Here is a 25232-nt window from a genome sequence, read left to right as displayed (position 1 = left end):
TGGAAGGTTTTATATATTGTGATCTCGTGAAGAAGGAATTCTTAAAAATCCCAAAGCATAGCCTTGGCTATTTTAGTTCAGTAGTTAGAATGTCAGCCTGCGGACCGAAGAGTCTCGGGTTCAATTCCCATTCAAGAGCATGTTCCTCTGTTGCAGGCTCGATCCCCAGCGCCGGTCAGGGTGCATGTGGAAGCAACCAATCAATGTGTCTCTCTGACATCGATGTTTCTCTCTCTTAAAAAATACGTGGAAAGCCGAAACCGGTTTGGCTCAGTGGATAGAGCGTCGGCCTGCGGACTGAAAGGTCCCAGGTTCGATTCCGGTCAAGGGCATGTACCTGGGGTTGCGGGCATATCCCCAGTGGGAGATGTGCAGGAGGCAGCTGATCAATGTTTCTCTCTCATCGATGTTTCTAACTCTCTATCTCTCTCCTTTCCTCTCTGTAGAAAATCAATAAAATATATTTAAAAAAAAAAAAATACGTGGAAAAAATCCTCAAGTGAGGATTTTTTTAAAATCCCAAAGTATAAACCATATGGTAAAAATTTGAATTTTATAACATAAAACTAAGACTTCCTTTTCAATGAAAGATGTCATAACTCAGTGCTACTCCTTTTTAAAAAATATTTTTATTGATTTCAGAGAGGAAGGGAGAGGGAGACAGAAACATCAATTATGGGAGAGAATTACCGATCTGCTGTCTCCTGCACACCCCCTACTGTGGATTGAGCCCACAACCTGAGCATGTGCCCTGACCAGGAATAGAACTGGTGACCTCTTGGTTGCTGGGGGGACACTCAACCACTGAGCCATACCAGCTGGGCTTCAGTGCTACTCTTAAAATGCTTACACTGGAATGTAAATCAGCACACTGCTTCCTTCATGAAGAAAAATATCAATTGATCAATTATGTGGTTGAATAACATTCTGGTACAAACTCATTTTGTCATGGAACAGGAACATTCGAACAATTGGTGAAATAGCAAGTGGTCTGTGGACAATATTACACAGCACTGCCAAAGATAGTTAATAGACTGGTGATAGATAGAGATTTTTAGCAATGTTTTAAGAGTTTCAAGGGTCTGTTAATGTAGAATATCCGAAAGTGCCTCCAAATCAACAAGGATAAACAGACAACGGATATAGATAGACAATTCATAGACCAGGGAACTCAGCACGAATAGATGGTCAAACTCATTAGAAATTAGAGAAATAAAAATAAAACCACACACTTTATAAAACTATATCAGATTAGTAGAAATTAGAAAACTGTATAATGGTATGTGCTAGCAGTCATCTGAGGCTATAGGAACCCTATGTATTGCTGATAGGAGTATAGACTGATATTCCTGGGTATATATTCCAAAGATCATATCACATTATTTCATAAGGTGGTATCTGTGAGAATATTGCATTATTGTGGTAGGGAGAAGTTGGGGGCAATCTAAGTGTCCCATTATTAGTAGATTGAAAAGTAAAATGGTGTATGCATATGTACCAAAAGCAGTGGACCAAATAATACACATAACAACATTAATAGTTTTTTAAAAGTGCCATGTGGAGGAGGGTTAAAAAATATTTACAGTAAACCCTTGGTTTAACGAACTTGGATTTAACAGACAAAATTTCTAATCTGTATGTCATGTGAAAATTAACGTCCTGTTAATTTTTAAATGCTTTTAATCAAGATTTCCTTATTAAATTAACAGGGTTTTTTTAAAAAGTTAATTCAGTTATTTTTAACGAATTTTAGAGAACAGGCCATATGTTGGGAAAAAAAACACTAGTAATTTCGTTGACACACATAAATTACATATCTATATCTATAGTCTACGTATTTAAATCCAAGAGTCATAGCTACTAAACAATGTTCGGGGAATGATTAGCACATGATCACACTGCATTGCACGTGGTAGTTGGTTCTGTTGTCACATGGCTTGACTTCCTGCAGCATTTTTTGTTGTTAATCCTTACCCTAGGACCGTGGTCGGCAAACCACAGCTTACGAGCCACATGCGGCTCTTTGGCCCCTTGAGTGTGGCTCTTCCACAAAATACCACGTGCGGGCACGCACGTACAGTGCGGTTGAAACTTCATGGCCCATGCGCAGAAGTCAGTATTTTGTGGAAGAGCCACACTCAAGGGGCCAAAGAGCCGCATGTGGCTTGCGAGCCGCAGTTTGCTGACCACTGCCCTAGGATATTTTTTTTTTCCCCATTGATTTTTAGAGAGAGTGAATAAGAAGTAGGGAGAGGGAGAGAGAAACATCAATGTGAGAGACACATTGAATATGCCCTGACCAAGGCTGGGGAGCGAACTCGCAACCCATGTACATGTCCTTGACCAGAAATCAAACCTATGACCCTTAAGTCCCCAAACTGATGTTCTAACCACTGAGCTGCACTGGTCAGAGCTCTGCAGCAATTTTAATGCATGCTCCCAGATGAACTATGCCACGCCCCAGCTGTGTGCATTTATTTACTCATGGTGACTGGTGAATGCATGCATTTACTAGACCTATTCAGTATAAATTTAAAATTATAGTAATACTTAAAGTAAACTATTCTGTGAAAAACTATGTCGCTTCATGTAGCTGTAAGTAGTGTTCTTTTAATGGCTACATAATATTCCACCGTTTGGATGTCCCATAATTCAACTATTTCTCAACTAATGCATATTCATTTTTCCTGTTATGAGCAATGATGTTACATTAAGCAGTCTTGAATGTATGCCTTTACTTACTGATATTTTTGATTCTATGATATAGTCCAAGAAATCTTCATGTTACTTTAATTGGCACTTAGCTGATGAGTAGTGAATTAAGCATCTTTTTTCATATTTGGCCACTAAGATTTACTCTTGTGAATTGTCAGTTCATTTCTTTTACCCATTTTCCTATTGGTTTAGTGTGGTTTTTTAAGATTGAAAACATTTTATTATGCCTTAATTATGTAATAAATTTGTTTTCCTTTTTCCCATTATTTATTCCAGGGGTCCTCAAACTTTTTAAACAGGGGGCCAGTTCACTGTCCCTCAGACCGTTGGAGGGCCGGACTATAGTTTTAAAAAAAACTATGAACAAATTCCTATGCACACTGCACATATCTTATTTTGAAGTAAAAAAACAAAACGGGAACAAATACAATATTTGTATTTGCATGTGGCCCGCGGGCCGTAGTTTGAGGACCCCTGATTTATTCTATATTTTAAGTGTTTCTTTGTCATCTGTTATAAGTTTTTTCCCCCTCAATCTTTGTTTTCTTTGTTTATTGCATTTCTGTACATAGTGGTTTCATAAACAGTTCAGAAAAAGTGCTTTAATGGCTTTTAGAATGTGTTGTGTAGCATATTTTGTTCTTTATGGAAGTGACTTTGTATGTGGTATCTTTTCTTATGGTAGTTTTTTAGTGACTCAATCCAGAGATATGGTCTGATAGTGAATATGAATAGTGATTAGTGAACTGAAAATGTAAGGGAAGTTCTCCAGGAAGACTTGTTGAATAAGTTGAGAGCCAGTTGGTTGGTTTTTGCTAAGGTCTATGGTACACGGGTTCTCAAACTTGAGCATGTACCAGAATCAATTTAGTAAAGCATACATTGGTCTCCCTCCTCTGATCATACCCCTTAACCCCACCCATTTCTGATTTCCTAGGCTTAGGGCAGGGCTTGATAATACACATTGCTAACTAGTTTCCAGGTGATACTAAGGCTACTGGTTCAGGGACCACACTTTGAGAACCACTGGTCTAGTCTATCCTATTGGGTAAGTTAAAGATTTTTAACTAATTTTTATAGTTCCATCTCAAAGAACATCAGGTCTTTAGCAAATCCCATCTAGTGAGATGGTGTCAAATAGGCCTTTCTGCCATGGTTGATGTAATCGTTATTTATTGTATGTCTACTTAATTGCCAAGAACAGATGGTAACTCTACTGGGTGTAGGTGAGGACAATGAGACTCAGAAGTTATATTGTTTTGGGTGAAAGGCATTAGGATTTTTTTGCACCTAATAAAATGTAACATCTCCTGTTCCTGTCTTAGACAGTTGGAGTTGTTTGAGTATGGTTTTTATTCTAAATCTGGGTGTCAGCCTGAGAACTAGCTCCTGCATCCACATCCAAACTTTTCAACCAGAACTGAACATAGTAAAAACATTTCCTTTTCTTCAAAAAGTTCACATGGTGGATGAGAAAGAAGATTACATGCATAATAAAAAAGACAACTAGTTATTCTGAGTAGTACTGACTAGTCAGTACCCTAGAATCTTAAACATTTCATGGATTTATCTTGTTGGCTATAAAATAAACTTTTCTTCATATCTGTATATATAAAACCCGAAGCGACCAGTCGACCATTTGACTGGTCGCTATGATGTGCACTGACCACCAGGGGGCAGGCACTCAATGCAGGAGCCACCCCCTGGTGGTCAGTGTACTCCCACAGTGGGAGCGCCACTCAGCTGATTAACGCTCAGCTGACTAACGGGCACCAGACACAGGGCTCAGCTGTCCCACCTTCGCCTGCCCTGCCTCTGCGGCAGCACAGCGAAGCTGGGATGAGTCACAACGAAGCTGGGCTGAGGGACCCCGGGCCTCTAGTTAAAAATATGTTCTTAGTTTGACCAGTGTCGCTCAGTGGTTGAACATCAACCTATGAACCAGGAGGTCATGGTTCGATTCCCAGTCAGGGCACATGCCCAGGTTGCAGGCTCAATCCCCAGTAGGGGGTTGTGCAGGAGGCAACCAATGATTCTCAACATTGATGTTTCTATCTCTCCCTTCCTCTCTCTGAAATCAATAAAAATATACTGCTATTTGTAATACTTTAAACAATAAAATGAAATTAAAGAAATAAAACTAAACATATACCGACCACAAAAAATCCTATCTACTATAACAGTAATATGCAAATTAACCATCACTCCATCGCTAAGATGGCAGCGGCCACGGAGCTGGAGCGAGCAGGAGCCTTGCGTTGCCCTGGTGATGGAGGAAGCTATTCTTCCTGCCTGCCCTGGCTGGCCTTGAGCTCTGCTCAAGGCTACAAAGTTTCAATTATAGAAGATAAATAAATCCCTGATACCTGCTTCCAGCCGGCATGGCCTCCGATCAAGGAGGGGCTGGGAATATGGATTGCCAGGGGCAAGCCAGCTTCCAGCCAGACCCAGGCAAAGAAAGTTTCAATTATAGAAGTTAAATAAATCTCAGATACCTGCTTCCAGCCTGCAGGCATGGCCAGCCTCAACTGGGAGCTTGGGTGGCTTGGGGCCATGGCCAGCCTACAAACAGCCATCAGCCCCTCACCCATACTGGCCAGGCACCCCAGCAGGACCCCCCACCCTGAAGGGGGTGTGGCCAGCCCAAAAATGGCCATCAGTCCCTCACCCAGTCTGGCCAGGCACCCCCGCGGGACCCCCCACCATGATCCGGGACAACCTTCGGGGCAAACCAGCCGGCCCCCACCCGTGCACCAGGCCTCTATCCTATATAATAAAAGGGTAATATGCAAATTGACCCTAACAGCAGAACGACTGGGAATGACTGGTCACTATGACACACACTGACCACCAGGGTGCAGACTGTCAATGTAGGAGATGCCTCCTGGTGGTTGTGCTCCCACCACAGGGGGAACTCTGCTCAGCCACAAGCCAGGCTGATGGCTGCCAGGGAGCCTCTCCCGCCTCCTCAGCAGCACTAAGAATGTCCGACTACAGCTTAGCCCTGCTCCCTGCTGGCAAGTGGACATCCCCCGAGGGCTCCCAGGCTGCCAGAGGGATGTCTGCCAGCTTAGGCCTGATCCCCCGGGGAGCGGGCTTAAGTCAGCAGGTGGACATCCCCCGAGGGGTCCCAGACTGCGAGAAGGCGCAGTTTGGGCTGAGGAACGCCCCCGAGTGCACAAATTTTTGTGCACCAGCCTCTAGTATTCTATATAATAAAAGGGAAACATGTAAATTGACTCTCCCTCCACTACGCTCACCAGTCAATCAGGAGTGAGTATGCAAATTAACCCAACAAAGATGCTGGGTTAATTTGCATACACAGGCGCTGAGCAGCCTGGGTCCTCGGAACATCCTCAGCACCCACCTCACTCCTAGCCTGTAGGCCCGCACGTAGGCCCTGAGCGGCTGGGGACCCAGAATGCCCCCGGCCACTTCAGCCCTATGGGCGCAGGCATCAAGCGGATGTTCACACTCTGTGACCACTTGTGCGTGCGCCGGCGCCAAGTGGCAGCCTGAGTCCACACCTCCCAGCCTGGCGCCCACAACGCAGGGCTGGCTGCCGGCATTGGGGGCGTGCTCCCCACACCCCCCCCCTCGGCGGCAGGGACACACCCCTAGCCCAGTGGACACAACGCAGGGAGTCCTCTGCGCATGAGCTGCAGAGGAAACACCTTTTTTTAAAAAAATATATTTTATAGATTTTTTTTTTACAGAGAAGAGGGGAGAGGGATAGATAGTCAGAAACATCGATGAGAGAGAAACATCGATTAGCTGCCTCCTGCACACTCCCCACTGGGGATGTGCCCCCAACCAAGGTACATGCCCTTAACAAGAATCAAACCTGGGACCCTTCAGTCTGCAGGCCGACTCTCTATCCACTGGGCCAAACCAGTTTGAACGTAAACACCTTTTCTGACCGCTCATTGGCTAAGCTCCCTGTATGCCGCCACTTGCAGTGTTCTTGGTAACTTGGGTTATAAGAATCCAAGAAGGTGATCTAGGGTTTTTCCACCACACTCCTGGAGGAAAAAAATGAAGGTCCGCTGCTGGAGGGGCTAAGAAATATCATATCCTGCCCTAGCTGGTTTGGCTCAGTGGATAGAGCCTCTGCCTGCCGACCGCAGGGTCCGTGTTTGATTATGACCAAGGGTATGTACCTAGGTTACAGGCTCCTCCCTGGCCGGGGCCCAGGTCAAGGCTCATACAGGAGGCAACCAATCAAAGTGTCCCTCTCACATTGATGTTTCTCTCTGTCTCTCCCTCTCTCTTCCACATTCTCTACAAATCAATGGAAACATATCCTCAGGTGAGGGGGAAAAAAAAGAAAGAAATGTCATATCCTATGAAAGACACATCTTGAAAATGCCTAAAGAAAGTTGTCATTTTTTCATGGTGAAGGGACTGGAGTCCGTGTTGATAACACCTTGGTGACTGCGGTGGCTGGCAGTGGCTGCAGCAGCGGGGTGACGGGGCTGACGCCTTCCCCTGATCAGCCCGGTTGCCTCCCTCAGAGGGAGGCCTAAGTCGTCAATAAGACATCCCCTGAGGACTCCCAGTCTGTGAGAGGGGGCCGGCTGCACTGAGGTAACGCCCCCCCCCCACCCCCGTGCACGAATTTCATGCACCGGGCACCTACTTTATATATATATGGGCTGCAGCAGCGGGGTTATGGGGCAGCGTACAGGGAGCTATAATATATACATATTAAAAATGTACTCAGTGTTTTATAAACTTAGAAATGTACAGGAGAAAATTTATAATTGTGTGTACTCTTAGCATTTGGTACACTTTTCTTAGTCTTTACCTTATGCATATTTCTTAAATAGCTGAATGCATGTGGTATTAGGCATATAATTTTGAATCCTACTTTATTTACTTACCATATAAACATCAGTTTTCCCATATTAACTTTACATAATTTTATTAAAAATAATTTTTTATTTAATATAATGGTAATATGTCGTAAATGTCACAATAACACAGACTTTCATGAGTCAAGTTTGGCTTGAACATGTTCTTTTAAGGATCCCAGGTTACCACAACTTTCTAATTGTAGGTGCTTGATTTTTATTAGATCACAAGATGGAAAGTGATTTTCTTGTGACAGTAATGATAGTAGAAATATTGTAAAACAATTAATTGTGACAACAGAAGAAACAAAAGGAAAGTTGTGAAGAGGTACAGCCCTTCAAACTTATTCTCTCTTACAAATTCAGGTCCTTGGATTGAATGATCTTTTTTGCTATGTAGCGTCAAGTGTTAATAGCCTTTATTCTCATGGCTTTTGGCAAATTCCATGTTTCTTCACTGGAAGTCTGGGGTGTAGCCAAGCAAATATTGAAAATGTAATGAGAAATTACTTTTCCTATTGTTAAATCTTTTTTATAAAGCTATATGAATTAAAATAATGTGGTAATAACAGTGAAATTGGCCAGTTTCAAGTTTCCAGGAACAGATCCACCACATAAGAATTGTATTTATAATAAAGATGACATCAAATTAGCAGAAAAAGTAAATTCCTATATAATGAGGAGGTAATATGCAAATTGACCCTCATGTCACAAGATGGCCGCCACAAGATGGCTGCCCCCACATTGTCACAAGATGGCCGGCAGGAAAGGGCAGTTGGAGGTGATCAGGCCAGCAGGGGAGCAGTTAGGTGTCAATCAGGCCAGCAGGGGAGCAGTTAGGGGGTGATCAGGTTAGCAGGCAGAGGTCGTTAGGGGTGATCAGGCTGACAGGGCGGCCAGTTAGGAGCAATCAGGCAGGCAGGCAGGTGATCAGTTAGGAGCCACAGGGATCAGGCCTAAACCGGCAGTCAGACATCCCCTGAGGGGTCCCAGATTGGAGAGTGTGTAGGCTGGGCTGAGGGAAACAACCCCCCCCCCCCCCCCCCGCACGAATTTTGTGCACCGGGCCTCCAGTTATTAAATTATTATAACAACCGGCTACCTATTTGCAAGGTAATTAAGATAGACCCTACCTCATCACAGTATAATTAAGATCTATTGAAAAAGTTGAATGTTAAAAGCATGAAGCTATAAGCATTGAAAGAAAGTATAAGTACATGTTTTTATGTTGTTTGATGTGGGCAAGTTCTTTTCAGGAACAAAGCTAATACCATCAAAGAAGAAATTAATACAATCTTTTGTATTTTAAATACTTTAAATATTTTGAATATTTTTAAATACTGTCATACTATCATACAGTTATCTCAGTTTTGTTATATTTCTCTTATCACCACAGTGAATAATGCATCAATATTTGTCCATATTTAGTCACAAAATTTTTTATGAATTTGAGAAAGAGAGAGAGAGAGAGAGAGAAACATCTACACTTCCCCTCTTATGTTTTTGGTGTCACAGTATACTTTTTACATTGCGAACTCATGAACATACTATTTTAGCTCTTGTTATCTTTAATACTTTTGTCCTTTCACTTTTATTACCTATGGATAATTGTTGGAGATAGTGTTCTCCTGAGGCTCTCAAACTGCTGAGAGTGGCTGCAGCCAGTTCACAGGCCACTGCAGGGTCCATAGCTGGGACCAGAGTCTACATGCCTATTACCATGGATCTTTTGGCTTATTGGGCTGGATTCCACAGTTTACACCAAGCATTTAAAAAAAATTTTATTGATTTCAAAGAAGAAAGGAGAAGGAGAGAGAGTTAGAAACATCAATGATGAGAGAGAATCATTGATAGGCTGCCTCCTGCACGCCCCCTACTGGGGATCGAGCCTGCAACCTGGGCATGTGCTCTTGACCGAAATCAAACCTAGGACCCTTTAGTCCGCCAGCTGACACTCTATCCACTGAGCCAAACCCACTAGGGCCACAAAGGCATTTTTGTCTGGATGGATGCCCAAATTGTTGTGGTGACAGTAGAGAGTAAGAGACGTCTTAATCAGCCATCTCCCTTATGTCACTCCTCCGTTTGCTATAATTTATTTTTTTGACTATTATAATGTGGTTACTTTAGAAGTCAGATTCTCACCCCTCCCCAGAGTTTATTGTTGTTTATACTTTTCTTAACCAGTTTCATAATTTTTTTTGTGTGTGTGGTCATTGATGTCTTTGTTCTATTAGCTTAATGGTCAGCTAGTGATTTGCTTTAAACTCTTAGAACAACAACAAAAAAAAACCCTCCCAGTCTTTGCAGGTAGGTTCTGTGTGTATTTTGGTGTCTTCAGTTTTAATACTCAGTATCTTCAACTCTGCCTTAGTCTTCATATCTGGTTTTGCAGAGCCTGATGGTCAGCCAGAGGTGTGTGAACTTGGATCTTCTAAGATCTTTTCTGAGAATGTGCTTAGTCTTGGCCTTCCAGATTCCCAGGAATAAAAAGCCCTTATTTCCCAAAGCATTTCACTCCCCAGCTTTTCTTCCCAAGCTGTTCAGTTTATTTATCTTAGTTGTATATTTTGTCCCAGAAAGCAGGGATTAATGCATTTATTCTTGGATGTTTTCAACAGATGTCCAATTCAGCCTTGGAAGAGTTCCAAATTAGGCCAAAAAAATTGTTAGCTCAAATGCTGTTACGAATGCAGGCTGGTTAGTAAGAAGGATTATATGGCTTAGGTTTTGGATATGGAAGCCAATACTAGTGTACAGTTGAGCTATTCTCCCCCATTACCTCAGGGACTAGTAATTATCAATGAGTTTTTAGACTTTGTGGTGTCAGAAGTACAATAGCGGTGATTAGTACAGAGACTTCTCCTTTGCAACTTGCCGCATGTGAGAAATGGAGGAACTAGAGAGCATGTGATTCCACCATAGTGAGGGAAGTGAGCAGGATGAGTACTGTAGGCCTAATAGGACAAAACTCACCTGTCAGCAGGTATAACAGCAAGCATGTAGAATGAAATTGCTTGCAGTAGCTGCCCATGTTCTCCCTAGTAACATCCTCACAGAACAGTGAACTTGATCTCATGGGAGAAATTACCTTTAGGCAGATGATCTTGCCTCGAGTCTTAAGTTCTTGCTTTTATTTCCTTCCTCTTTTCACTTGACTTGCACGTTATGTGTCTTTTCTATACTGTGTTCCAGGCAGCCATATATTCTTAAATGTTTTATACGCAAAGCTACCTTAAGCACTGTTTAAACACTGTCTTTTTTTTCTTTTTGCAAGAGCTGGGGTGGAAAGGAGAATGGCTTCGGACTTGCAGAATGTTGCAGAGACTTGCATATGATGGTAAGTTACTCTTTGGGATGTGGGTGTCTTTTGGCAGAGCTGTGTGTGATTTCTATTTGAACCTTACTTTACAATGAATATATGGTATATAAAGTTGCCACTTCACATCAGGACTTTTGAAGAACCTAAGATCAATTGAGACATAGTAAACCTCGTCTAGAAATGCTTGCGTCCTCAATGTGCTGGTAGTAGATGAAGAACCTTAGAAACACAGTATATGTTCATAACCAGCTCTTGAGTAGAAAGCTGAATTGGGTGAATCAATTTGAAACTGACAAAAAATCCCAAAAAGTGCATTTGCTTGTATTCTCTCACTGGAGCTGTTGGGAACTCTGGACAGTTTGGCATGATTTAAGAATGTTTGAAGAACAGTTCTACCACTAGAGTTAAGAACTTAACATGTTCTGTGTGCTTTCCATGTGCACCCCTCATGCCCTGTCCTGCTCAAACCTTTCATCCATGTTTAGGTTATGAGCGTAGGCCATCTCTCCTCTGCTTTGATGTGTTACTGTGGAAACACAAGGCACACTTGGATTTGTTATAACAATTCCATGCCAAGAAGCAACTATATTTTCCAGCAAGATGTACTACTTTTATCAGTTTATCATGTATAGGACAAATGGTTGTGATAAAATTTATTGACTTTTAGCAAGCAAAGGGGCTTTTTTTCTGGTCACAGAAAATGACAAATTAGAACAAATTACTTTTCCCATCTTAGCTGGTATATTTTATTTAGTGTGCATTATGTTGATGGATATTGGATAATATGGGAGGTGAGTGTTGTCTGTTTAATAATCAAAGCTACATAAATCTTACAGGGTATTTAGTTTGAAATTCTAATTTTCTATCTTGAAGTTTAGTTGGTTAATCCTGAATCTTTTTATGTATAAGAAGCTTGTTCTTCACACCATGGGCAAAACAGTATGATACACTCTGCTGGGATTTGCATGATGTTTCTTACCCATTTTGGTGCCAGCGTATGTTAAGAAATCACACATATTTTAAAAGTTTTTTTATTGGTTTTGAGAGGGGATGGAGGGGGAGAGAGAGAGAAACACATCTGTGTGAGCACCAAACATCAATTGGCTGCCTCCTTCATGCCCCCTACCAGTGATGAAGCCCACAACTGCTGGGCATGTGCCCTGACCGGGAATCAAACTGGCAACCTTTCGGTGCACAGGATGACACCCAACCAAATGAGCCACACCGGCCAGGGCACACATCTTTTTACTTACCGATATTTGGCATGTTATGAGACTTTGAAAAATATGTGTACTTGAAAAGGAAGTAATACAAAAACATGTTAAAAATTCTAAGATTATAAAAGGGTATATAATAATGCATCCCCAGAGGCAACCACTGTTACTGGTTTCTTTCAAGGATATGTTTTAATTGGCATGCTGTTGTGGTCTTACTTTGTTTTGCATGTTGCTTTTATAGAGTTAGACAATTTGTTGTCAGGGTCTGAATTATATTGATTTGGTATCTGCTTGTGTAGAAAAGCAGTTGGATATCATGAGAAGTGGTATAGAGTGATATGGAAGGGAGTATATGAAGAATTGTGAGGGTATACCCATGAGGCATAGTTTAAATAAAATATTTCAATAGGCAATGATACACAATAAGGTTTCCATAAGAATTTTTTTTTCCCATTCTTGAGCTGGTGCCTAGACCCTTGTATTTGTTTTCTTTCTTAGATTCTTATTCATTACTGCTTTGCAGGCTTGCCCCTCTTTTCCCTCTTGAGAATAGTTACAGTCCAAATTGACTTATTAGTAAGAAATATGAAAACTTGGAGCTCTAGGCTCCATCATCCTCATTCTATATTATAAGATGTCTGAGCTCTGCTAAGACAAAGAATGAAGGCACTGTAGCTGTTGACTACAATGCTCATTCTGCTGCCACAATAAGTTGCACAAAGTGGCTAGGACTGAGGGAAGACTTGGGAGAAGATGGTATCTGATTCTTTCATGTGCTTTATACACAGAAATACCCACCCAGTGCAACTACACTACACTTTGAATTCTATGCAGACCCTGGGGCCGAGGTCAAAATCGAGAAAAGGGTGAGTCTCAATCAGACTTGTTCTGATAGAGTCTATGATCTACTGTAACTGGGGTTGACTTTTCTAGAACTCCTCAGTTAAATGAGGGAATGGTTTTGAGCTACATTGCTGCCTTCCCAAGCTAAACATACCTAATAGCTTCTCAAGAATAAGTGTTCATTGTATGCCCAGCTCTGATAGATTGGGATCTTATGTTGGAGCTACCAAAAGCAGGGCTCCTTATATGGGGCGCTGCTATACCTAGTATATTTTTCTTAGTCTCAGTTCCAACATGCAGTGTAATAATCTGGATAGTGATGGCTCGACTTTCTCTACTTAAGCCAGCCTGCAAGAAATCTATATATTGCTCACCAGGGTTCTGCTTCAATTATCTGGTCATTCCATATTCTTTGAGGAGATACAAAAATTCAGTTTGGTTTAGAAGTAGCCTAGTGAATAAGATATTTTTTCTTTTGCCTACAATATATAACAAAAATAAATAAACTTTCTAGATTAATGGCGCCTTTAAAACAGCTCTAATGCATATTTAAAGAGAAACCATTTTCATGGATTCAGTTTTTGCTATGAATACAGAGGCTATGAGGATTAAGACAATGAAGATTATAAGGGGACAAGGAAGAATATGAAATGTGTCTGGTTATGTATACTATATTTTCATGCTATTGGTTTCAAAGAAGCTTTCCTGAGAATAGTCTTTATATAAAATGGGTATTTTGGGGAGACTCTAAAGTTATCTTGATTTTAAGAGGACTCAGTCAGGCTTCACCCTAGGGTGACAGCTTGGTTTTCAGACAGCTCTTGCAGTCTTATGGCAGGGGAAGCTAAGGTATACAGTGACCCTAACAACTCTCCTATCTTTTTTTATTTCAGACAACTAGTAACACACTACATTATATTCACATAGAGCAACTTGACAAGGTACGAGGAATCTTTGACTGTTGACTATTTTCTTAACATTTGGTTTACTTTTTGTTCCTAACTATTTTTTTTCTAATGTAGATTTCAGAAAGCCCTTCTGAAATCATGGAATCTCTTACCAAAATGTACAGCATTCCTAAGGATAAGCAGGTATGATATGTCCTAAAAATATCTAAAGGGTGTGGATATTATTCATATAGGTTAATGATATGTGCTGGACTAGAAGACACTGTAGCAGAAAGATTTTAATCAGACCATGGGCAAATTAGCCTCTGTAAGCCTTAGTTTCCTCATTTTTTATGAGTTCAACACTTCCTAGGTTTCTTATGAGAGTTAAGTGGTGGTAGTACAACATTTTGGATACCAAAGGAGAACACATTTAGTTATGCTGTCTTTTTCTGCTCACTGTAATGGTGATAAAATACTTAATTTGATTAATAACAATCAGAACTCTTGCCAAATGTCTCCAGTTTGTTGCCTATCAGTTGGCTTATGTTGGGATAATAGAATTCTATGTGCCTCTGTTTTCTTGCTCCCATTTCGTCAACTGTCCTCAGAGTGGAACTGTTCTGTTTGGCACCTTAGCAACTAGCAACAGTAAACCATTTTACCAAATAGCTCAACAGGTATGTGAGCTCTTAGAAAGTATAGTCACCTTTTCCATTGATTTCCTAATTTAGGTCTTCTGTCTCTACAGATGCTGTTATTTACACATATACGACTGGCCCATGGCTTTTCTAATCACAGGAAGCGGTTGCAAGCTGTTCAGGCGAGGCTGCATGCAATATCTATATTAGGTAAGAGAATAACACTGTATAATTAACAGGCCCCAGTTAGGCAATTTAGACTTGATTTCCTTTGAACTTCATCTGTCTTTGTTGCTGTGAGGCTTATTATAGTTACCTAAGTGGCAAGTTAAATTGTAAAATTGCCAGCATTCCTAGTGTTCACCATATTCATCATTCTTAAGCTCCTTAATGTTGGATCAGAAAGAGCATAGGATGATTATTGATACATGGGTTCATTGTTGATTTTTATCTTTTTTGAGTGTTTGAGTAGTCATCTCTCCTGGCACTCCTCTTGCCATTTCATCTTCCTCTTCTATGGCCTTCAGGTGTATAATTTTGAAATAATTCAGAAAGTATTTGTTAAGTAGTCAATACTCTGCATTTTAATTTTACTATAGGGTGGTATAGTAGAAAGCACACTAGTTTCCAAATCAGTCCTGGGCTCTTACCCTGCCTCTGCAGATTACTAGCCACATGTTTATCTTGTTGGTTTCTATTTACTCATTTAAATTGGGACAGTACTTATTTTATAGGCTGATATGAGAGTTAAACAAAAGCATGTACAGCACCTAATATAAGCAAGGCATGTAGAAGGTATAAAATGGTATCTGCTGTTAATATTGTCAGCTTTTATTATGTTATTACTTGTCCATTCTTTTAAACTATACATTCTTCGACGTGAAAGTCCTACTCTTCTCTTTGTACTCATACCTACCATAACTTCTGGTGTGTTAGTGGGCACTCAGGAAATGTTTATTGAAAACTAAATGTGCTTATGGTAGTTGCAAGAAGGAAAGGGACAGGGGGGTAGGTAAAGAAGTATGAGGGGGATAAAGGGTGATGGAAAGAGACTTGACTTGGGGTGATAAACACACAATACAATATACAGATGATGTGTAGAAACCAATATAATTTTATTAACCAATGTCACCCAGTAAATTCAATTAAAAAAAACGAAACGAAACATGCTTAATCCCACTAGTTTGGTCCAGTGTTATCTCTGTGTGGGGATTCATTGAAAGTGGATTACATGAATTCTCAAGTTTTATGCCAGGATCGTGCAAGTTTCTGGCTTAGTCTGCAGTAGTGCATAAATTCTGTTCTTTACAGGCTTTTGCTTCCAGTGAAAACAGAAGCATATGATGATGCTAAAATGGAAGTCTTACATCATAAAAAACTCTTCATTCTCTTTTTATACTTCTATTCCCCAGATCTTTGGTCAGGACAACCAAAATCATTAATTGGAGAATCTGTTGGTTAAGTGGGTATTTAGAGCTTATCATATTTGATTTGATTCTCTATAATTCAGTTGTTCTGCCTACCATTCATTGCTGGTTGGAAGGGAATCCTTACCCAGAACCAGTAGGTGTCAAAAGGTTTCTCATTGGGCAGTGGCTTGACCACTGCCTTCTCGCCTAAAGTATTTATTTCTCCTTTTGCAGTGTATTCCAATGCCTTGCAGGAGTCAGCAAACAGTATCTTGTATAATGGGTTGATAGAGGAATTGGTAGATGTCCTTCAGATAACAGATAAGCAGCTTATGGTAAGTGTTTATTAATATTCTGCTGTGTATTTTAGGCTTGTGTGTATTTATTTGCCTTTTGGTATTTCCCAGGGGTTTAGAATGAACCCCAAGAGAGAATCCTGGCCCGTTTACTTCTTTTTCTGGCTATTTAGCAGCAAAATTGACAAATGCTGGATTTTCAATATTATTCTAAACAAAGTCCCATCTCCCCCAAACAGTTGCTAGTAGAATGACCTAAATTTTAGAATTTTGGGTATTAGCAACTTGTTTGAGTAATCTACTTATTTAAAATACATACCTGGCCAGCCGGTGTGGCTCAGTGATTGAGGGTTGACCTATAAACCAGGAGGTCACAGTTCGATTCTCAGTAAGGGCACCTGCAGGAGGCAGCCGATCAATGATTCTAATCATTGATGTTTCTGTCTCTCCCTTTCCCTTCCTCTCTGAAATCAATAAGAAACATATTTAAAAATAAATAATAAAACATACCATGCTTACCTTCTGTTTTCATAGGAGATTAAAGCTGCTTCTTTACGAACATTAACATCAATTGTCCACTTGGAGAGAACACCCAAACTCAGCAGTATTATTGACTGTACGGGAACTGCATCCTATCATGGATTTTTGCCTGTACTTGTACGGAACTGTATCCAGGCCATGATTGGTAAATTTTGATGGTTATTATCCTAGACAACAAGAGGAATCCTGCTCTTTGCTTGTCTGCCTTTGTTTAACATCCTGCTAGCTTAACAATTTAAGTGTATTTTTTCTCTCCCTCTCCCAACCTCCCTTGTAGATCCTTCCATGGATCCGTACCCTCACCAGTTTGCCACTGCTCTCTTCTCTTTTTTATATCATCTGGCCAGTTACGATGCTGGTGGTGAAGCCTTGGTCTCCTGTGGAATGATGGAAGCCTTATTGAAGGTGCTCTACTTTATATATATGTATATATGTATATATATTGGGGAAATCAGCTGAAAATGTGTGTAGAATTGCAAGTTTGAAATGGTTCACAATGTGAACAAATAGTATAAAAAAGCTTAATCAGAAAATGCTATACTTAATTTTTATAGTTTAGCCTTCTAGCTATCTCATTAACTTTTAAGAGCAACTATCTCCATTATTAAGAATTGATCATAGTCCAGATGGTGTGATAGTAGGCCCCAGGACTAGTCAAGGCATTGACACATCTTATGACCTTAGGCATGACACTTAAGAATCCTATATAATAAAACCCTAATATGCAGATTGACCGAACGGCAGAACAACAGGTCGCTATGATGTTCACTGACCACCAGAGGGCAGATGCTCAAAGCAGGACCTGCCCCTTGGTGGTCAGTGCACTCCCACGGGGAGCACTGGTCAGCCAGAAGCCAGGCTCATGACTGGTGAGCGCAGCGGAGGTGAAGGGAGTCTCTCCTGCCTCTGAGGCAGCACTAAGGAGCAGCAAGCCCGGCTTCTGGCGGAGAGCAGGCCTAAGCTAGCAGGTGGACATCTGCCGAGGGGTCCCATACTGTGAGAGGGCACAGGTCGAGCTGAGAGACTCCCCCCAGTGCACGAGTGTCGTGCACTGGGCCTCTAGTGTGTGTGTGTGTGTGTGTGTGTGTGTGTGTGTGTGTGTGTGTGTGTATCAGTGTCCTTTGTAAGTTTGGTTCTGTTAATAGGCTTTACTTGGGCATCAGCTTTTTTCTCCTGAATATTTTATTTAATCCTGAAACATAATTTATGTCCCCATTACCCCAGGGGCTTGAGCCCCAGAAGTGATAGAGCTATTATTGGGTAAGCACCAAAAATCAAGCACATGTTTTTTTCCTCCTATTATACCATGCATGCTGCCTCCCTGAGGCCCTAGAGTGTTTGGTTCCAAAAGATTACTTTATTTGTGGCTTTTCATTTGATTGGTTTTGCCTTTTTCTCTCTCCCTGATAGGTCATAAAGTTTCTTGGGGATGAGCAGGACCAGATAACATTTGTCACCAGAGCTGTCAGAGTGGTTGACCTCATCACTAACCTGGATATGGCAGCTTTTCAATCCCATAGTGGACTTTCAATCTTCATTTATAGACTTGAGGTATTATTACACAAGGAGTATTTGAATAGACTTATACCCAGTGAGACCTGAGCGTAGAAACTACGCTCATAACTCTAAAGAGCCATCTTATTCCTCTTCTGTTTTTATAAACCAATTTTGTAATCTGCATGCCACATTCTTTCATTATCATTATTTTTAATCCCTGGTATATATGTAGGATTTTCTTACTACTTCTCCCTTGATCATAGCATGAAGTAGATTTGTGCCGAAAAGAATGTCCCTTTGTGATCAAGCCAAAGATCCAGAGACCCAGTACTACACAAGAAGGAGAAGAAATGGAAACTGATATGGATGGTAATTAACAGTTACTAAGTCAATATTTTTGTGTTTGACATTTAGCTGTCATCCAACCCCAACCCCATTCTTCATCATAAATTTAAAAGTGCACAATTGAGTTGAATATACATTTTCAACAACAGATTTTTTTCTACAGAAATGATTTGCACGTTTTCATGAGGATAATTAGAAAAGGGAGGCACATGGTGTTGGGGACAGAGATGGAAGGTGAAGCATATGGGCAGCTATAGAGCCTTAAAGTCACTCTATGATGTTAATCAGTTTATTTCAAAACTTAATAGCTGTTTTCTTAAGTATTGGTTCATTATCTTCTATTCACACTAAAATGTAAGCTCCATAATATCAGGGTACTGTTTTGTTCACTGCTGTATATCTAGTAGTGCCTGATGGAGTGTATGTGTGTTTTGTTTTGTTTTTATTGATTCCAGAGAGAGGAAGGAAGAGAGAGAAACATAGATCGGTTGCCTCCCGCATGCACCCTGATTAGGGATTGAACTCGCAGCCTGGATATGTGCCCTGACTGGGAATTAAACCCACCACCTTTTGGTGCACGGGACAATACTCCAACCCACTGAACCACAATGGCGAGGGCGTGTAAATGTGTTTGGGAAAGAGAAGGGAAATGTAGGCTCTAAAACGGGACTTTCTGAAACTATCTGGCTATTTTGAGAAGGGAAAGGAGAGATGATGAAAAAGTTGGATAGGGAACAACTTTTAAATTATTAAATGAGAAAGCTAGAAGACCAAAGATTCTTTATCTACATCATGTGTATCCTTTTTTTTTAACCCTCTCTGCACCCACATGCATAGTTCATAATCATAGTGCCAAAAATAAAAAACTTTTCCAAACTAGCTTTCTTATAATTTAAATTAATCTTAGCTTGATGCCCCGGGTTGTTAGTATATGTATCTGTTACTATGCTTATAGTACAGTTATTAGAATTTGTAATGCTGTCATTCTTGACACTAAATGTCCATAGACTGTCATTCCTTTTTTTCTGAACATAATTACCTATGTGCATTTCCGTCCCTTAGAAGCCCCTTTATCCAGTTTCTATCTCTTGTCTATTGTTGGGCAAGCTGGTATTTGAGTTAATGGGTGAGATCCCAGGGTGTTGATTAAAATGTCACATTTAAATGGTGTGGTATTGAAGACTATTTAAAGAATCACTGTTGGTTAAAATCAGTGGTTATCAAACTTTAGTAAGCATAGGAATAATTTGAAGTGATTGATAAAGATTTAGACCCCTATCTAAAGTGCTCATTTAATTTATTAAGTTTGCAAGTGAAGAGCAGGAAATCTGTGTCTTTAGCAACCAACCCAGGTGATTCTCATAGAGAAAAGTTTTTATTAAATGAAAAGCAGTTTATAAAATCATGAGTTTGTGCTTCCTTTATACAAGTAGGCTCATGTATGTATGTTTGTATGTGTATAAAAAAGATCGGAAAGAAGTACTTCAAAATGTAAACAATGGTCTATCACTAATGGAGTTTTATTATATTTTATTATAAATTGTAAGAAGTAATGTATTTTGTACTCTATTAATTAAAATTATTCTATTGAAGTCTATAAAGTAAAAATGAATGCTCCTACTTACCATAACTACTATTTGGGTGTAGTTTTTCCCAGATTTTTTATGCATAATCAAGTACATGTTTACATAGTGTATAGTTTTTTAAATGGGAAGATGAGATGATTAACATACTCAACATTGTTCATTCAATGTATCATAGGCATTCTTTCATATAAGTATATATTGAGCAATAAGGATTAATGCTTTTTATATTCATTAAGTTACCCTTCCAGCAAGCTCTATCTACTATCTACTATTATCCATCAGTAGTATATGAAATTGCATGTTTCACCACTTTTTTTCTCCCAAATTTTGTGGTTGAGGAATATTGAAGCACTTCTTTTATATGATTATTTTTAATTTCCATGTCTTGAATAAGTAATGTTGTTAAATACGTTTCTTATTTATTTGTGGAAAGTTTGCATTTTCATGTTGAGTTTCAATATCTTCTCTATTTTGATATCATTCATCTCGTGTTAATGGAAAACATTTCTCAGGTGATCTTTCCTTTGGGTGGTACCTTTTATTCTAACTAGTTTCTTTATTATAACTTTTGCTTAGTTGCAGATGTGACTATGGAAAATAGTCCGGGATCATCCACCTCTATAGAGAACCGTCTGGATGTTGAATTAAGGACATCAAGTTCCAACAGCAGTACTACTATATGCCCTGGTCCCCGTCCAGGTACGGAGACACATAGACGCACAATCTTTCACACTGATTGGATTACTTGTAAACAAGGGTGATTTGGGGGTGGGGGAGCTTGAGTGGTATATTTGAAAGCTTGCTTCTTATGACTATGAATGTTACTTTGTCATTCTGATGTTTGTTTTCTTATATTAACATTTATTTCATAGCATTTTATAGCTTTCTCAGGATCATATATAGGTTATTTTATCACAACAACTGTTGGTGGTACATATCTAAAATAGGAAGTGGGGATCAGAGAGCTAATATTTTTATTTCATAATTTTTCTTTTACTTTTTTTTTCTTTTTAATCTTTATTATTGAAAGTATTACTTCTGTCCCCTTTTCTTTTTTACTTTGGGCTTTTAACAACTTTATCAGTTTTATGCAGTCCATGGTGATTTGTTTTTCCAATGTTTTAAAGCTTAGGTAAGTATGCTTTCCAACATCCAGAGATATCACCACAAATGTTTGTTACTGTTGCTATACTGTATATGGGTCTCTTAAAATTTTGTTTTATGTGCCTGCTCACTGGGGTCTAATGGTGAACCCAATATAATCCTCTTTCTCCCTTGCCAGGAGTCCAGTGTATTCCACAACGAGCAGCCCTTCTCAAATCCATGTTGAATTTCCTCAAGAAGGCTATTCAAGACCCAGCTTTCTCAGATGGCATACGACATGGTATTTGATTCTAGATATCTTCTTGGAGGGTGTTTGATTTTCTCAAAGATTGGTCCTTTTCATAGTTTCTGAAGCTACTCTTTTATAAGGCAGGCTTAGGGAAAGGCCATGCCATTTTGAATAGCTTTTAGTCATTTCATGTCACTTTACCCAAATCTAAGGGTTGTTTAGCAGTTTTCATAATCACCTATGTTTTCCTTTCCCAGCTTTTGACTCTGTACTCACTTCCAACTTTCTGTCTGAGTTCTTTTATTCTTTGCTTACTGTGAAAAGGTTATTGCATGGGCAAGGAATAAATGACATGATATGGGGAGGAAAGATGTAGAGGCTGATAGATTGGAATCAACACAAACTTTGTTTACCACAGTGTGTTATATGTAATGTATTGCTCCATCATCCCCAACCATTAAACTACTATTGGACTGATCATATTCTCCTTAATATTCACCTTTCTCTTAGTGATGGATGGTTCTCTGCCTACCTCCCTGAAACACATCATCAGCAATGCAGAATACTATGGCCCATCACTTTTTCTCCTAGGTAAGTGGAGTTGATGTTTGGTTATACCAAGCTGCACTAACCTAGCAGAGTTCTCTGTGTTTTCTAGTCTAACAAGAATTGACTATCTACGTGTGTGATTATATGTCTTTCTAGTTAGTGGTGAAATATAGAAAGATCAGAATTCAGTTTCAAATATCCATTTTTCAAATGTTAAATATACCTTCTATAACCACTGTATTGTGAATCATTTGTAATAAGTAGTAGTATTGTACATTTGGCTTTTTGTGCTATACTTACACTTCAAGTGTAATAAGAAGTATGTCATTATTCGGTGGTTAGTCCCTAACCTTGGTCTGGGAAATCCAATGAGAATGGTTTTCATCCTCAGAATTGAATGTCATACCTTTAAGCTATAGTACAGAAAATTGTTTCTCACTGTAGAAAATGCAGTTTTAGATGCTGTGGGTACTTTCTAGTTATTTGCAATTTTATATTGGCACTGCTTTGTGTATTCCTGCTGTTTAAACTTCATTTTTATTAACTGCCATTTATTCAGTGCCATACATATTCAGAACAATACATGAAACACATTGGCTTTTAGAATTCTCCTTAAAACTGTAAAGGAATTTAGTGAGATGTATAAAAATAGAAAAACCTCCTTGTACCAGGAGCAGTTATTTTTTAATACTTTGGGGTATCTGGCAGGAGTAGTTTTGATTACCACAACTTAGATACTCCCTTGCTGAAACAATTTAAGATCCTATATAATAAAGAGCTAATATGCAAGTGGTCATCACACCCTTGCGCCGGGGCCAGGGGACCTGACGCAGGGCCTGGGGACCTGAGGCCGGGTCAGGAGATCTGAGGCTGCGCCTTCCTGCCCAGTGTCGGGCAAGGGACTTGAGGATGCTCCCTCCCTGTGGGGCTTGACGGGGGTAGGGCTGGCCGAGTCTGGGTCTTGTGCGATTTCCAGGTGCGTGGGGTGGGCGGGGACTTGAATCTGGGTCCCGCGGCACACCCCAGACTGACAGGTTGGAGATTTTCATATACATTTTACTAATTTTCTTTCATCTCTGACACTTCTATTATAGTGAAAGGGCAAATAGCAATATTAAAATATTTCCTCTAATTAATTCCCTTTTAATGTGCATGAATTTTGTGCACCGGGCCAATAGTTTTTATATAATTTTCTATCCGGTGACATTGCTGAACTTACTTAGTAGTTCATAATTTTTGTTGTTGATTTCTTCAGATATTCTACATAGTCTTGTCATCTGCAAACAGTTTTACTTCTTTATAATCTTTATTCTTTTTGTTTTGTTGTGTTAATGAATTGGCAAAGATTTCTGATACAGGGTTAAATGGAAGTGGTGAGAATGGACATCTTTATTCCTGAATTTGGGGGAAATCATTCAGTATTTCACCATTAAGTTTGAGGTTAGCCACCCTCCGCCCTCACTCCCCACCCACTGTCCTCATCCATAGGTGCACGATTTTTGTCCAGTTTCTTCCCGCATCTCCCATTCCCCTTTCCCCGCCAAGAATAGTCAGTCCATTCCCTTTCTATGTCCCTGATTCATTATAATCACCAGTTCATTCTGTACATCAGATTATTTATTCACTTGGTTCTTAGATTCACTTGTTGATAGATGCATGTTTGTTGTTCACAATTTGTATCTTTACCTTTTTCTTCTTCCTCTTCTTAAAGGATACCTTTCAGCATTTCGTATAATACTGGTTTAGTGGTGATGAACTCCTTTAGCTTTTCCTTATCTGTGAAGCTCTTTATCTGACCTTCAATTCTGAATGATAGCTTTGCTGGATAAAGTATTCTTGGTTGTAGGTTCTTGGTATTCAGCACTTTGAATATTTCTTGCCATTCCCTTCTGGCCTGCCAAGTTTCTGTTGAGAAATCAGCTGACAGTCGTATGGGTATTCCCTTGTAGGTAATTGAGTCTCTTTCTCTTGCTGCTTTTAAGATTCTCTCTTTGTCTTTTGCTCTTGGCATTTTAATTATGATGTGTCTTGGTGTGGTCCTCTTTGGATTCCTTTTGTTTGGGGTTCTCTGCGCTTCTTGGACCTGTAAGTCCATTTCTTTCACCAGGTGGGGGAAGTTTTCTGCCATTATTTCTTCAAATAGGTTTTCAATATCTTGCTGTCTCTCATCTTCTGGCACCCCAATTATTCTGATGTTTGTACGCTTGAAGCTGTCCCAGAGGCTCCTTACACTATCTTCGTATTTTCGGATTCTTTTTTCATTTTGCTTTTCCGGTTGGGTGTTTTTTGCTTCTTCGCATTTCAAATCTTTGGCTTGATTCTTGCGCTCCTCTGGTCTGCTATTGGGTGTAATATTCTTTATTTCAGACCGTGTATGCTTAATTTCTAGTTGTTTCTTTATCATAGCATCGAGGGTCTCATTAGTTTTCGTGAGGCTCTCCAGAAGTTTATTGCAAGCCCTCAAAATTGCGTTTTTTAGCTCTATATCCTCCATTTCTGTCATGTTTTTTTGTCTCCGCATTTTTTATGCTTTCTTGGTGCACCCCCTAGTGGTCTTTGTGCGCAGTCTTGTTCTAGTTGAGCCTTGATTGTTGTAGTTAATACTAGAGGGATTTGACCACCAGGCCGTGTGAATCTGTGAATCAGCTGTGTCTGCCGCGGAAAACTTCTGTCCTCTGGGGAGGTGCTAATCTAGCCTTTGCCTGAGGCAAATGGCCAAACGGCTCTGCGCAGGGCTTGGGCGGGGCGGGCTCAACAGGGCGGGCGGAGGGAGCCGTTATGGTGCCCTCAGTCCTGTTCCCAGAGGCTCTGCTTCTCAGAACCCCCGGAACCGCTGCAAACCTCGGAGGGAAAGCTGCCTTCCAACTGATGCCAGACACTCCCGCTTCTCCCGTTTGGGTCCGAGTCCCCAGCGATTCGCCCGTATCTGGAGCTCAGAGTCTGAGACTCCCCCCTGACCGAAAACGACAACCGCGCTCTCAGCCACCAGCCCGCTTTGCGCGCGCACCTCCGCACCTGAGTTTTTTCCACACTGCGCCTCCTCTGAGCCTCGGTGTGCTGTTATTTTTCCTTCTAGTTGAAGAGTCTCTCCTCAGCCAGCCTTCCTGTGGTTCTGGGTGATGTCTGTTCCGTCTTTTAGTTGTATTTTTGAAGTGGTTGTTTGCGGCAGCAGTCTCCGGTGTTTACCTATGCCGCCATC

General features: G+C 40.4%; 1 protein-coding gene across 13 annotated transcripts in view; it reads left to right on the top strand.

The window, feature by feature from the left end:
- The window catches only part of HUWE1 (HECT, UBA and WWE domain containing 1, E3 ubiquitin protein ligase), a 147966-nt gene that overhangs the window by 42655 nt on the left and 80079 nt on the right, over positions 1–25232 (top strand). For 10 of the 13 annotated variants that reach the window (XM_014535313.1, XM_014535311.1, XM_014535310.1 and 7 more), the window contains 13 exons: positions 10846–10908; positions 12896–12973; positions 13844–13891; positions 13973–14041; positions 14589–14688; positions 16122–16222; positions 16718–16868; positions 17001–17128; positions 18134–18274; positions 18484–18589; positions 20728–20850; positions 21434–21535; positions 21995–22075. In XM_014535313.1, coding sequence (XP_014390799.1) covers positions 10846–10908; positions 12896–12973; positions 13844–13891; positions 13973–14041; positions 14589–14688; positions 16122–16222; positions 16718–16868; positions 17001–17128; positions 18134–18274; positions 18484–18589; positions 20728–20850; positions 21434–21535; positions 21995–22075 — 1291 coding nt within the window. Of the gene's footprint in view, positions 1–1817; positions 1829–8373; positions 8378–10845; positions 10909–12895; positions 12974–13843; positions 13892–13972; positions 14042–14588; positions 14689–16121; positions 16223–16717; positions 16869–17000; positions 17129–18133; positions 18275–18483; positions 18590–20727; positions 20851–21433; positions 21536–21994; positions 22076–25232 lie in introns of those variants that run through there. The other 3 variants (XM_014535319.1, XM_014535320.1, XM_014535318.1) reach the window with 3 other exon arrangements.

The sequence above is a fragment of the Myotis brandtii genome, unplaced genomic scaffold (assembly GCF_000412655.1).
Source record: "Myotis brandtii unplaced genomic scaffold, ASM41265v1 scaffold1424, whole genome shotgun sequence".
In the NCBI taxonomy this organism is placed as follows: domain Eukaryota; kingdom Metazoa; phylum Chordata; class Mammalia; order Chiroptera; family Vespertilionidae; genus Myotis; species Myotis brandtii.
Note: the sequence above shows the minus strand (reverse complement) of the source record. Positions and strands in the feature narration are given on the sequence as shown.